Source organism: Anarrhichthys ocellatus, unplaced genomic scaffold (assembly GCF_004355925.1).
Source record: "Anarrhichthys ocellatus isolate YVR2014 unplaced genomic scaffold, GSC_Weel_1.0 scaffold174, whole genome shotgun sequence".
In the NCBI taxonomy this organism is placed as follows: Eukaryota; Metazoa; Chordata; class Actinopteri; order Perciformes; family Anarhichadidae; genus Anarrhichthys; species Anarrhichthys ocellatus.
In genome coordinates this window covers 125,011-138,982 of record NW_022280204.1, presented here as the reverse complement: position 1 = coordinate 138,982, position 13,972 = coordinate 125,011, and the positions used below count along the sequence as shown (strand labels likewise).

Below are 13,972 nucleotides of genomic sequence, written 5' to 3'. Positions count from 1 at the left end.
TGCTAGCAAAACAACAGATGGGGGCGGGGGGGGGGGGGGATCGGGGTGGTGGGTGCAACACACATCTGTGCAGGATACACACACACGTGCTGCACGCTGCAGACATGTGCTGATGGTTAGTGTGTGTGCTGAAACTAATAACGAGGGTTTAACAGATCTTCTAGATCGGGATCTTCACAGAGCCGGCACACATTTCTAAAATACTGATCAGTCTACTTTCTTTCTCTTCGTGTCTCACAAGTTCCTCAACTTTATAGAAGTGCAACACTAAATCACTGGAGTGTCCCTTTATGCATGGAAGTACAGAAATGTGCAAAAATGAACCTAATGAATGATTTATGCAGAGAAAATATGCATAAATGATGATGAACTAAATACTGAAGTGAACTGTAGCAGACGAGCTGCATTCAGTACAAAGTGAATCCGTTTCCCTTTTGCTAATAATCAATAACTGAAAGGTACTAAAGGCATCGGAGAGACGACTGAATTCAAAGCCGAAGTATCGTATCTTTGGAGAGCGTTTGATGCTAAAGTATTGAAAACAAAGTGAATCATGAAGCTGTGTTGTGGTTAAAAAGGCTGCAGCCATTTCATTTCCCACTGCTTTATTGATTTTATGAACGATGACGACAAACATGACAGCAGGCGCCGAGCCAGAGCTGCGATCAGTCAGACGGTCACACACACACACACACACACACACACACACACACACATATACATAACAATCTGCCAAAGTGTCCTTGAGCAAGACACGGCCCCTCTGACTCCGGTACGTCCACCTCGTTCTCCTACGGGATGATGAGCTGCTCCCGTCATCCAAAACGCTTTCCACTGCTTGCTGCGACGAGTTCGTCAAATCGATGAAAAACACTCAAACTGTAAAAAGCAGTTATTCTACCGAACGCGACGACGGGTTCTGTGGTTTCTTTGGGTGATTTTTCCTCCCATCGACTTCTATGCAACCAGAGGAGTCGCCCCCTGGTGGTCACTAGAGAGAATGCAGGTTTTAGAGCACCAAATTCAACACCCAATAAAGCAGGTTAAACGATGTGATTCAAACTAAAATGGTCCACGACCATCCATTTTGAATAACTCCCTGAATCAACATCTTTAAAATAAATCCACTCTGATAACTCTGTTGCTTTCTTCCCTCTAAACTGCAGCACCCGTGTTATCAGTCGCCATCAATCAGCAGCTTTTTAAAAGGCAGTAAATCGAATTAAGAAGCAAAACCAATAAATACTTCAGCATTGTTCTCGTCTCCTCGGTCGGCTGATGTCAAGTCCTATTTACAGCTCGTCTCTCTGCAGCCTCTCTGGGGTTCTTGGATCGGGAGTTTGGCTCTCAGCGCCGACACCAAACCCCCAACAGCTGCTGCCGCAGACCGCGCTGCCGTCGGACCCGACGCAACCGCCAAGCGGCCTGTCGGCTAATCTGCTTTCCCCCAAAAAACTGTGAGCTCACAGCCAGCCCGACAGACAGACGTGCTGCAATCTCAGCTTGGTTACCCATGCGGTGGTCGAGGCTTCCGTGGTACGCGGTGCAGAGGGACTAAATGGTGAATGAGGAGGTGGAGCTCAAGGACACTTTGAGGAAAGAACAGCATTGTTTGGCTACAACATCAAACTTCTGCCTTCAGGATTTAAACTATTCTCAGAACGCTGTTTATTCCTCTCGAGGCACTGCTCACTGTGATGCTGAGGTACACGATAAGCGTGGAGCCCAGACAGGCGTTGAGAGAAGCAGATGGTGGATGCAGTCAATCTGCAATTAAAAGAAAAGTAGACGCGTCTGCCGTTTTATTTTACTTCTACTCATCCGTCTGCTGCAATGTTCGTCTGCCTACTTCACTGATCTCTGGCATCGTTCCTCGTGCTGCTGTGATTCCTTCGCCCCCGGACAAGGACGCTAAACGCTGGCGTGTCCCCGGCCCACGTGAGACGCCCACATAAGGGGGGCAATCCAGCCACATCGACAGCCCGTCCACGGCGCTCGAGCCCTACATGTTGAGATAACAGGGGTCTGTGGGCACGAGGGGAGGATGAATATATCCCTATTACTGAAACGACACATTCTCGTGAGGATTAAGAGGAAGTAGAAACACACCCAAAGATGGAGTGTGAGAGCCTGTGTGTGTGTGTGTGTGTGTTTGTGTGTGGGATGTGTAGAGAAGAATCTAAATTTAAAGCTGTATTTGTGTTTTCTTTCACTTCACGCTGGACGTGTTGAATTTAGTACAATTTTATTAAAATTTGAAAAAAAATAAAGAAGCGGTGCAGCAGAGGGGGCGGAGCTTCAGGGCTCTTCGGGCCGCTGCTTATTGATTGCGGTTCACTTCTGGACATACTGATGAGCTGTGAGCAGAAGGAACCCAACAGGCTGGATGGTTTGGGGTCAGATAGTGACTTTGAGTCTTGTGAGTGTTTCTCTCTCTGACGGAGATGAACTCACTAAAAGTGTGTTGCTCAGCTCAAACGATGTTAAGAATCCTGATTGTTGATTTCAGTGTCCGAATGTTGAAGAAGATACGTGGCTTGTAAGAAGCGGGTCCAATATTTTACTGTGGTGACTATGGAGCGGAAGAATCGGTCGTAATCTGTGTTCACGTTCGCTCCTCCCATTGGAGCTAAAGGGGCGGGGCCATGGAGAAACCATGTGAACATAGTGACGTTACAACCGAACACTTCTTCACCTCCCTGGACTCAGCGAGCGATGAGCGTCTCTGAACGAGCACTAAAGAAACCACTGCAATGCAGGGAGACGACCTACGGCTCGTGAATGAGGATTAAGAGGAAACCGACACCAAAACAAAAGGAAAACACTCGGCGGCGAGAAAAAGAGAAAGAAAGACGACAGGAAACGCTTGGAGTCCTTTTTCAGAGAGTGGGCGACTGACAGCCGAGGAGACCCACGGTCGACGGCGACCTCGTTTGAACGCTGCTGCTCCTCTCGCCTGATGTGAACCCTCCCACTCATCCCGACGCCGGCACCGTCTCTCACACACACTTCAGTTTCCAAGGAAACAAAACTCATCTCAGCTGCCCGGACGAACGAACTGAAGAGATCTTTCTTCAGTCTCGATTGTTCTTTGTCGGACAAAAAAAACCAATACCGGCGAGTCTCATCCGTCTCGGATTGGCATGATTTATTCAGAGATGTGCGTGAGCTCTGAGAGACACACACACACACACACACACACACACAGACACACACTCATCCCTGCAACAACTCGTGCGTCAGCAGACACTGTGGGACACCGGGAACGTCGAGGGAGTCTCCTTTTTCTTTTTATCACCGCTCCCCGTCCTCCCTCATTACTCTCCTTTCTCTCCCGCCTTCTGTCTCTCTTGCACTGTTTCCCATCTCCTCCACCGACCTCCCCTGGCGATCCCCCCCCCCCCATTGAAGCAACGCAATTATGACACAAAGACAGGCCGCACACAAACACAGAGAGGCGGGGCTGAAGGTGCAGTGTGAGCAGAGACATGTCGTTTGGCAGTGGGTTTAACAGGGTTTACACTTTTCTACTGAGACCCAAGAATATCTGAATATGTGTCTGTTTCTGGAAGGAGGTCACCAAGCATGACAGGAAGACAGGAAGAGATTGGGAACGCCAGCCGGTCCCGAAAACTTTAGTAAACACAGACAGAAAAAGAAAGAAACCATGCCTCTTCGCCTCCACGCGGCTGTGAAACATCGCTGTCTTTACCTCCGAGCTGCCCCTTTCTCTCAGAAACGGTGCGTCCAGTCAGCTCGGCTGGAGAAAGAGAGGAGAGGGGCGAGGGTGGCGAAAAAGAGAGACAGCTAGGCTCCTCCCCCAAAAAGGGAGGAGTGAGGAAATCTATGATTTTGTTTCTCCAGTGGTTGTATCCTCTCCACAATCTCTCCGTAAATCCATAGTGGATGACAGTGTTCCCTTTTTTTGACCCCAAAATAACGATTTTTCAGTTCCTGCAACATCAGTGCTGCCTGGTGGAGATACGAGTGGCATCGCTCCAACGAGAGATGTACTTCAGTACCGCTCAGTGCTGAGGCCTCCCTCGGTCCTGCTAGTTAAGTCTCCTAGCTGACCTCCTAGCCCTCACTCAGTCTGGACCCTTTGTTGTAAGGGTTCTCCAGGAGGTACCGGTACCTGTCGTAGTGCTCCAGCATGTACTTGGGGGCGTACATGTGCTCTTTGGGTTCCACAGGGGGGTATTCCTGCATGGAGCCGTCAAACCAGCCCCCCGTCCGGATCAGGTCGCGGATGTAGTTGAGGTCGCGCTTGTCCTCGTAGTCGCCCCACCGCGGGAAGTCCCCGTTCTGAGCCGACACCAGCTTGAAGTAGATCCCGGTGGGCGTGAAGCACCAGGAGCAGTGCCACCCGGCGAAGTGGAAGGGGCTCCCCACCGACCACTGCACCAGGATGTGGCCCGTGTCGTTCTCGTACTTGCGGAAACCCGGCATGGTGTAGTACTCGCGGCGGCGGAGCTTGATGCCGTCGCCGTCGTAGACGCCACGGAGCATCCCCACCGTGCAGCCCGACACCACCTCCAGAGAGCCGAACTGCTTCCAGAAGAACCCGTACAGGGACTGGATGCAGGGGAGAGAGAAGAAGAACAGAATCAGTAACTAAAACATTACAAAGAAAACGTCCCGCAGACGAGCCGAGTCGTCGTCGCTACCTTGCGCATGTGGATGGCGAAAGGCTCCGTCCAGCCGTCAAACAGCTTGAGGAAAAGGAGGCCCTCGAGTGCCGGGATTTCATCCGCGTCGTTGATGACGAAGACGTCGTCCGATCTGATGCCCGCCAGCCTGGACAAGCCGTTGCGTGTCAGGTAGGTGCGCAGGTAGTCGTCGGCGATCCAGCCGTCCTGCCGACCGCCCTCTGGGAAGTGATCGAGGAACACGTAGAGGATCTTGTGACGTACGTAGTCGTACGTACCGTTGAGCAGGAGCCGCAGGAAACTGGGGAAATTACGGAAAAGCCATTTAGTGGAATCATGAATCTGTGTTGTTATATAGAACTTGTCACATCACCGCTAAATATTCTCCCCGATGTCTTTGGATGTATTTTACCTGCCATTGCTTTCCATTCTTTGCCATATTTTACACACATTTACGAGCAGTTGAATCCTTTGCTTGAGTGTAATCCATTCAGACTTGACAGATTATATTGCTTAAAAAGGAACCCGGTAGAGTTGTAACTCGAGGACGCACATTCACATGTTGAGTTTCACATTATTCTAATGTTTGACAGTCAGTCAGTAGCGATGCACCAGCGATAGGTGGTGAAGAAGAGAGTCGATGGAACGTTAAGTCCAGCTTAAAGAAAAGGAGAATCCACACGCTGTTAAAGTTGGCGTCATTATTACTCCACCTCGTCCTCCACACTCAAAAAAACACCTGATATTCACTGTAATAGATTACAACACATTGATTTTCATTCTGCACAGAACACAAAGGGGAGCCAGTCGGTGAGAAAAAACATTCATTCATTCATGAAATATGAACGATGTCGTAAAAAACTGACTGCAAGAACAACTCAATGAACCCGTCGGTGTGCACAGAGACGGAGCCGCTCTCACGCGGTGTCACTTCCTATGATTCAACACACCGATCTCTCTGCTTCCACGGCTGCACACGCAGAGTCAACCGTGTCGCTCGCCTCTTAATCTGCTGAAAATTGCTCCCGAGGCGTTTTCATGTCGTCTCCAAAAGGAACTTTGCTTTAATTGTCATTCGGAGCGCCGATGCTCAAGAGGCGTGAAGGCCGGCTGTGAACACCGGCTGTGAACCGGTGCCACTCGACGCATCGGCGGTGCCGCAGCTCGGCTGAAAGATTTGGGATTTTGTGCAGTTTTGATGAATATGAAACTGGGGCAATGAATGGGGGCTTCTCCAGTGACCTCAAGTCAACCAATTGATCGATATCAAGACGTGATGATCCTCATACACGTGTTTGTATGATATCCTTCGAAAAGCTACGTTTTCCTACAACAGTCCAGCAACACGTGTCACTTTCCCTTCAGTACATGCACTCAGTTAGGTTAAGAGAAACACACTCTTGGGAAGTTTGTGTTAAAATAAGCACAGACGTTTTGTTACTGAAGAACGAATGTTGCGTGACAGAAACATCAACATTGACTTCTGGTTTCACACGAGGAACGAACAGCGGATTTTATACTTCGTCATTCATGATTACGTTGATAACATCCAAAATGAAATATGTTTCATAGCTACGAATGCGGGATGAGACCAGCCTGAACGACGACATAACGAGGCTTTTATAATATAAATGTGTATATATGTGTATATATACTTCTACTACCTCTTTAAAGTTTACAAAGTCTCACCTCAGAGGCCGTCTCTCTCCGTAGGCGGTGAAGTTGGATTCACAAATGAGGAAAATATCAACGGCTTGTGCGAGCTCATGGAAGCGCACATGCAGCAGGTCGAACTCGTGGTTGATGTTGATGGCGTTGATCACCCTGCGCGGGGTCTCCCTGGGTGTCAGCCGCTCCTTGGTGGGCAGATTGGAGTGGTACACCATGGTGGGAACCCCGCAGTAAGGTCCGTGCCATCCCGGCCGACAAACGCACTTCACCAGCCGCTTGCCGCCGCCGCCCCCGCCGCCCCTGGTCCTGGCCTTGGCCTTCGGAGCGATGGAGGGCGGCTGCTGGACCTCCAGAGGTTTCCTTTGCCCGGCGGCTCGAGCGCCGCCGTCCCCTCCTCCGTTAGCCACGGGGCCCCCTAATTTCCCAGAGTACTCCTTTTGGGTGGCCACCTCCGTCCCCTGTCTGAAGCAAAGGGCTCCCGCTTTGGTTCGCACAAAGTAAGGGGTTCTGTCATGCTGGAGCTGGTGTGTGCGGGTGTGGAGGTCTCCCATGGCTTCCAAGGGGTCAGGCAACGGATTCTTGTGCAACGCGTCCAGTTGCTCCTTTCCCACCAGCGGGACCTCCGGGAGGTCAGGCCCTGCCGGCCGGGCCGGGCGGCTGGGGTTTCGCGGCTTCAGACGGTCTTCGGCTCGCTCCTGAAAAGAGAGACAAAGAAGAGAGGAGGAGGATTAAGCCCCGAACAGTCACTGAACTATACACCAAGAAATCCAAGCAATGCTGTGAGCTGCAGAGAGGAGAGACGAGAGGAGAGACGAGAGGAGAGACGAGAGGAGAGACGAGGATTAAGCCCCGAACAGTCACTGAACTATACACCAAAGAAATGCAAGCAATGCTGTGAGCTGCAGAGAGGAGAGGACGAGAGATGAGGAGAGGAGAGGAGGAGAGAGAAGAGGAGGAGAGAGAAGAGAAGAGGAGAGGAGGAGAGAGGAGAGACGAGGAGAGGAGGAGAGAGAGGAGGAGAGAGAAGAGAAGAGGAGAGGAGACGAGGAGAGGAGGAGAGAGGAGAGACGAGGAGAGGAGGAGAGAGKAGAGATGAGGAGAGGAGGAGAGGAGAGACGAGGAGAGGAGGAGAGACGAGGAGAGAGAAGAGGAGGAGAGAGAAGAGGAGGAGAGAGAAGAGAAGAGGAGAGGAGGAGAGAGGAGAGACGAGGAGAGGAGGAGAGGAGAGACGAGGAGAGGAGGAGAGACGAGGAGAGGAGAGGAGGAGAGAGAAGAGGAGGAGAGAGAAGAGAAGAGGAGAGGAGGAGAGAGGAGAGAAGAGGAGAGGAGGAGAGAGAAGAGAAGAGGAGAAGAGAGGAGAGATGAGGAGAGGAGGAGAGGAGAGGAGGAGAGGACGAGAGAGGAGGAGAGAGGAGAGGATGAGAGAGGAGAGGAGAGGAGGAGAGAGAAGAGGAGGAGAGAGAAGAGAAGAGGAGAGGAGGAGAGAGAAGAGGAGGAGAGAGGAGAGACGAGGAGAGGAGGAGAGAGAAGAGGAGAGGAGGAGAGACGAGGAGAGGAGAGGAGGAGAGAGAAGAGGAGGAGAGAGAAGAGAAGAGGAGGAGAGACGAGGAGAGGAGGAGAGAGGAGAGACGAGGAGGAGAGGAGAAGAGAGGAGATGAGGAGAGGAGAGAGGAGATGAGGAGAGAGGAGAGGAGAGGAGATGCTGAAGTAGAGGATGTAAACATGTGAATAGTTAAATATATAAAACACGTAGAGCCCCCCCCATCATATGGATTTATAGATTGCAGTGTTTTCCAAATTTTGTAAAATAAATTATCAAAGAAATACAACTTTTTCCTTTTTTAACTGTGATTCTGCACTAAAGACACGTTTGACTTCTACTTCTAGTCACGCTGGTTCAGGTTCACCCACCTCATCCGGAGCGCCGAGCCGCTGGTTCTCCTCCGGTTTCTCCCAAGGGTGAGGAGGCGCCGGCTCCTCCCTCAACCTCATCTCCAGCCCCGTGCCTCCAACCATGACCCCGCCGTTCCCCAGAGCCATCCCTCCTCCTCCTCCTCCTCCTCCTCCCTCAGCGCCCGCCGCCGCTCGACCTTTGGTGTCCGACGGACGGAGGACCGGTAGGGGAGGGGCCTCTTCGGGGGAGGCGGGGCTTAGCGGTGTGGCGCCCGCGCCCTTCTCCCTCCAGAAGAAGCCGGAGACCATGATGAAGGACTTGATGTTGGGGTAGGGGGCGGAGAGCTCGCGCAGCAGGGAGACGTAGTGGAGGGCCTTGTAGTAGTGGAGGAAGGAGATGACGCACAGGCCCACCGTGCACAGCAGGAACACCCGGTGCCGCCGCATTTTCATCCTGCACAGAGAGCGAGGAGGGAAGAAGCATCAGAGGTCTGTCTCTTCAGTCACATCTCCCTCTGTGGGACGAACCCACAGTTACACAGACGCAGAAAGTAGTGAACTCTGGTGGTTAACAAGCACAATAAGAAAAACCATCACCGAGAACAATAGTCCAGAACACAGGAAGAAGATAAACCGGCTTTTACCCTTCAAGCTAGCAAAAGCGTGACAATGTTCACCGTTTCCCCGCTCAGTCTGAAGAAGACATAGAAATACTTAGAAATGAAGAAGAAGATGATTTGAATTGATTTTTAGAAGTAAAGGACCTGAGACTTCCAGCTTCTCACGGAGGACTTGCTAAATGTAAAGCGATGATCGTAATGTTCAAAGACACGAGATGACACAATGATCCTGTCTGCACACATCGACATGTTCTCTGTCTGAGTGACAATAAAAAGTGGATTTAAATGGAACATTAAAGTGGACTCAAAGCATCTTAACGTGGGCTCCTGAGTGGGATATCCTCTCCAGCCACGCTCACGCAGGGCAGTCACGGAACAGTCATGGAGCCTCGTCTCAGTCCTACAACCATCATCAACATGAAGTCCTGAATGAAGTCGGGTTAAGACCCAATCGAGTCCTAAACTTTGTGTTTCAAACCTCATTCGTTTGTCTGCTGCAGGCGTCAACATCTGGTTCTTTAGCGTGAAGTCAATGCTTCATGTGTTAAAGCTGCATTCTCTCTAGTGTCCAGCAGGGGGCGACTCCTCTGGTTGTATAGAAGTCTATGAGAAAATGACTCTACTTCTCTCTTGATTTATTACCTCAGTAAACATTGTAAACATGAGTTTATTCATTTCATTTGCATATTAAAACATGTAGTTGATCCAGTGAAGAAGTTTTATGGTGATATCTGTTAGTTTTGTAGAGTTTTTAAACAAGCATTTAAGATTGAAAACAACAATTAGCGCACCAAGAAACAAACGGCCGACGTCCTTTAAACATGTCACCAAAGCTCACACCTGTCACCGATCCACACAGGACGGCAACTTACAAACAGAGCAGCCGGCCGCACCGCGCGGCTCGTTTCTGTGGACTCAGCAGCTCCCCGTCAGCTCTAAGGCGAGACGTGACGCTGCCGGCCTGTGGGTGCAGCCCTCCTGTCAGACAATGCACATTATCATTAACAGAGCCAGCGCTGGTATCTCCAATCAATGTGGTGAAAAACCAAAGAATGTGAGATTCATCAGAAGATAAACCTTTATAAACAAAGACTAGTGTGCCAGATGTGAAGAGAAACAGCCGCTGCACTTTGCATTATGTGTTTATTATTATTATTATTATTATTATTATTATCATATGCATTCATTACGTACATTCATTATTTTCTATTATTGTATTTCTGATGAATAAAACTCGTCACAAACTAAATTCATCTCTGCTTCGGGACAAACCCGTCGGCTAAAAGCTGTTTTTAAGAAACATCTGGACAATTTAAGGGCTTCGGCAACGCCCGGCACCCATCCCTACGGCGATGAGCCGGCCAATCACAGAGCGGGCATGCGCTCGGGGGTCTGGAATGCGTTGAATGGAGGGAAGAGGAAACGTTGAGAAAAAAGCCAGTTTTTAAGTTCCTGTGTTGATACAAACTTTGAGGATCTGATGTTTGTTTCTCTTATCAGTGAGGTCCTACACCCCCCCCCCCCCCCCCTCTCTCTCACATCTCTTCCTCTCGCACCTCTCCCTCTGTGGGAGGTTTGAAGGGGTTGCACACGAAAACCCTCCTGGAGGGTTTAGAGAAGCCCAGAGAACGCAGCCCAAACATTTGGTTTGGCGACACGGAGGCCGATCGGAGCGATAAACAACCACAGGAGGAGGAGGAGGAGGAGGAGGAGGAGGAGGGTCCCAGTTAACTGCTCCTAATTTCATCAGTCTGACCGCGTGTGTGTGTGTGTGTGTGTGTGTGTGTGCTGACCCGCTGAACCAGTTCCCCATTGAACTGGATTTTGGGGCTGGCAGACACACAGGAGTCTGTCTGTAGTCATGGCTACAGTATATACGTATATATTCACTTAGCATGCTCAGGGTGTATAAGGTGTCGGGGTCGAGGCTGACGAGGACACAATCTGAAACACTTTAATGTCCATCTGGTCCACCGGATCTCAAGCGTGTAATAGACAGAACATGTTGTTGCACCGAAGCATGAGGGGGTGAGGAGGTGAGGAAGCACCTCAGCGTGCATTCATCCATCACCGTGGTGCAACCAGACAGAAAACCAATCAACGGTAACTTAAGTGAATCTTTGGGGGTTTGTTGACTGTAATATGGATGAAATAATACGAGTGAGGCATTAAAAGACAAAATGATGATTCAGTTAATAAAAGGAACAACGGAGTAAATCATGATCCACGTAAGAGTGTCATCAACAAACACAAAGTACCACTTCAAACAGACACTGCGCTGTTTCACAAGAGAGCAACGCGTTCACTGACAGATGTTTGTTAAAGCGGAAATCTAAAACACTGACGTCTTCACAAACAGTGAAAAGAAGCCGGATCGAAGCTTAAAATTGTGATATTTCATCAAAGTCATTTTATTTTATTCTACGTCTCATTTAAAACGAACCGTTTGCTTTAACCAGATCCTGTGAAATACATTAAAGTCTGAGTAACTCAGTTATGATTGATTCACCTGAGACCAACAGTCATGTGACCTCAAATAAACTCTAAATAACATCAATTCTTTCCAACATGTTTTGGACATATAGATTGTCCAGTTTTTGTGAAATAAATCATCAAAAAAAATGCTTCTTGCAGAGTTTTGATCCAAAAACCGATTCATAACTCCTAATTTGATAAACAACGGCATGAAATTGAAAGTAACTGAACGTGAAATCTCTTCTCAAGACGGACGAGTTTCGTAATGAAAGCCATAAAGGTTTATCGGCCTTTCATCTCGAAGAGTATAAGAGCCGGATTCCCTCATCACACGTTCCCTCTTGTTCCTGCTTGTTACAGAGCAATCGGCTTCTTATCTGTGATTCCTCCATTAGCAAACAGGCAGATAGTGAGGAGATGAAACTCTCCCTCTGGGTAGATATACTGCACTTCCTCATTCACAGTTCCTCAAAGGGTCCATATACACACACTTGGTGTTACTTAATGTAAGTGTAACCGTAGAGCGACACACTGGAAATAACTTTGAAATCACCAACAAAGCTTTTCTGCTGTTCCTTCTATGACCGATGCCTTTTTATTGTTACTCCACCCAAAGCTAAGCTTAAGTAAGCTTGAAGTAGAACGGGCTGATTTCGGCGGGTCGTCCCAAAGGAAAGGCTGCTTCTTGCTGCACAGAGTGCAACATAAAACAAACACGAAGTACAGTTCGACGCAGCAAACACTGCGCTCTTCACAAGAGATGGAATGCACTTTGACAATCTGCCAACGGGTTTAGCTTTCAAGGCGTTCACTGAAAGATGTTTATCAAAGTGGAAATACATTTTTGTTTTTGAAAAGATTGCTTCACAAACAATGAAACGAAAACCTTTCTTTCCTCCAGGAGAGAGCCGTTAGTTCCCCGTGTGAAACAAGTCCAAGTTCAGCTATTTGACGGGTAACTTGCGTACGTCAGTAACGCCACTTCCAAAAGTATTTTAACGCAAACGGCGATCTTTTCCTAAATCAAATGGATCACTTATGTTGACTAAAGCTAACTAAGTATTTCACCATCTTTTATTAAACCTAACTAAGTTTTGCCATTTAAATGGCGGATTCTGCATAATTGGAGAAGTGAGCGGTTTTCAGCTGAGGAATCTGCAGAGCGGTCAATGGGAGCAACTCCATTCGACTGCATATGAACGTCCCTCAGTGTGTAACAAGCAGAGTTTACTTACGCTGTCAACCCGCTATCTCACCATCTGAATAATGCCTCTTTTAAACGGCAGATAAATGCTGCCACATTGACTTTAGACCAGGCTTTTGTTGATAAATGTCACAATGGCTTTCTGCTGCATCGAGGTATCGCTGCCTCGTTAGAAAAGAGACACGGCTCTTCTTCCGCAGCTCCTCCTCTCTTTGTTCTGTCTAACATGGGACCAGCTCTTCCTCAGAGTAACTTCTTCTCGTCTCTTTTGCTGCAGAATCAGAGAATCCAGCTCTTCCTTCCTCTCTCGGGTCACTGCTTCGGTGAGTCAGATGTCAGGAGAAAGCCAGTGTGCTAAGTGGGTTTCAATAATGCAGGCACGGTGGGGGGGGGGGGCCTCAAACAGTGTGTGTGTGTGTGTGTGTGTGTGAAACTGTGTGTATGCTGAGGTAGAGCCGGGGTTTAGGTGACCATTGGGAGGTGGATGGCTGGAGCTGCAGTGTGAATGTGTGCTGCCTCTTGCGAGAGATTTGGTGCGTGTCAGGAATGAGGAATATCTTGGTTTGGGGTTGATTTTGTGTGTGTGTGTGTGTGTGTGTGTGTGTGTGTGTGTGGGGGGGGGGGGGGGGAATGGGAAAAAGCCGGTGAAGTGCCTCCATTCCTCAGACCTCATCTATATTTCAGCTCTGTAGCAGTCCGTGAGGTCTTTCTCTCGTTCCCCCCTGTTCGCTCTCTGCACTGAAGGAAGACACAAGTGTTCCATGGTACGTTACACTGCCCCCCCCCATCCCCCCCATCCACCGGTACCCCTCCAGAGGCCGAGCAGCTTTGAGTGGTGAATGAAGATGTTCTGAACGGACAGAATGTGCTTAAACGTGTGATAACGATCTTAAAACCAGGTTAAATGTATATTTATTCTCTGTTGGCTTTACCTCAAACATTCATCATTCAGATCGTACTGTCAACTACCTAGTTTCCATTTATTTTTAAATATTCATCCATATGTCTTTTACGTATCTCACAGTGTGTTGCATTTCTAATTTTAAATATGTAATGTGTTATATGAAGTTGCACTGTTAAACTGTTGCTCATTTCATTGCTTGTTGTTTATTCGGATCAACTCCTCCTGGGGTCCATATCAAAGACAAAGTAACACATGTGTTAAAGGGCTACTCAAGAGATTCACTTTTGCACTCCATTAATAATTAAATTGGGGGTTTCATACCATAAAGAGACGAATTAACAAAGACGAGAGATGTTTAATCTTCTCGTCCCTCACACGGGTCGATCCCACAAAGCAGCTCCATAGCAACTCTTACCAAACTCCTGCTGCTGATTCATGCCCTCGTATTTAGAGCTCTTTGTCCCTCGTTTATAACGGAGACTTTATTTAAATCAAAAAGCCATTCTGTGATCGTGAGTGGATTATGAAACAACTCAACGCCTCGAGACACGGACTT

At 48.7% G+C, this 13,972-nt stretch overlaps 1 protein-coding gene across 4 annotated transcripts in view; it reads right to left on the bottom strand.

Annotated features, from left to right (window-relative positions):
• Window positions 1-362: 362 nt before the first annotated feature.
• Window positions 363-13,972, bottom strand: part of mgat3b (beta-1,4-mannosyl-glycoprotein 4-beta-N-acetylglucosaminyltransferase b) — a 51,991-nt gene continuing 38,381 nt past the window's right edge. For 2 of the 4 annotated variants that reach the window (XM_031878345.1, XM_031878348.1), the window contains exons 2-5: window positions 8,232-8,667; window positions 6,339-7,015; window positions 4,668-4,950; window positions 363-4,575 (exon numbers count right to left, since the gene is read on the bottom strand). In XM_031878345.1, the coding sequence (XP_031734205.1) occupies window positions 4,078-4,575; window positions 4,668-4,950; window positions 6,339-7,015; window positions 8,232-8,666 (1,893 nt within the window). In that variant the 5' untranslated portion in view covers window position 8,667 and the 3' untranslated portion in view covers window positions 363-4,077. Of the gene's footprint in view, window positions 4,576-4,667; window positions 4,951-6,338; window positions 7,016-8,231; window positions 8,668-9,705; window positions 9,976-13,972 lie in introns of those variants that run through there. The other 2 variants (XM_031878347.1, XM_031878346.1) reach the window with 2 other exon arrangements.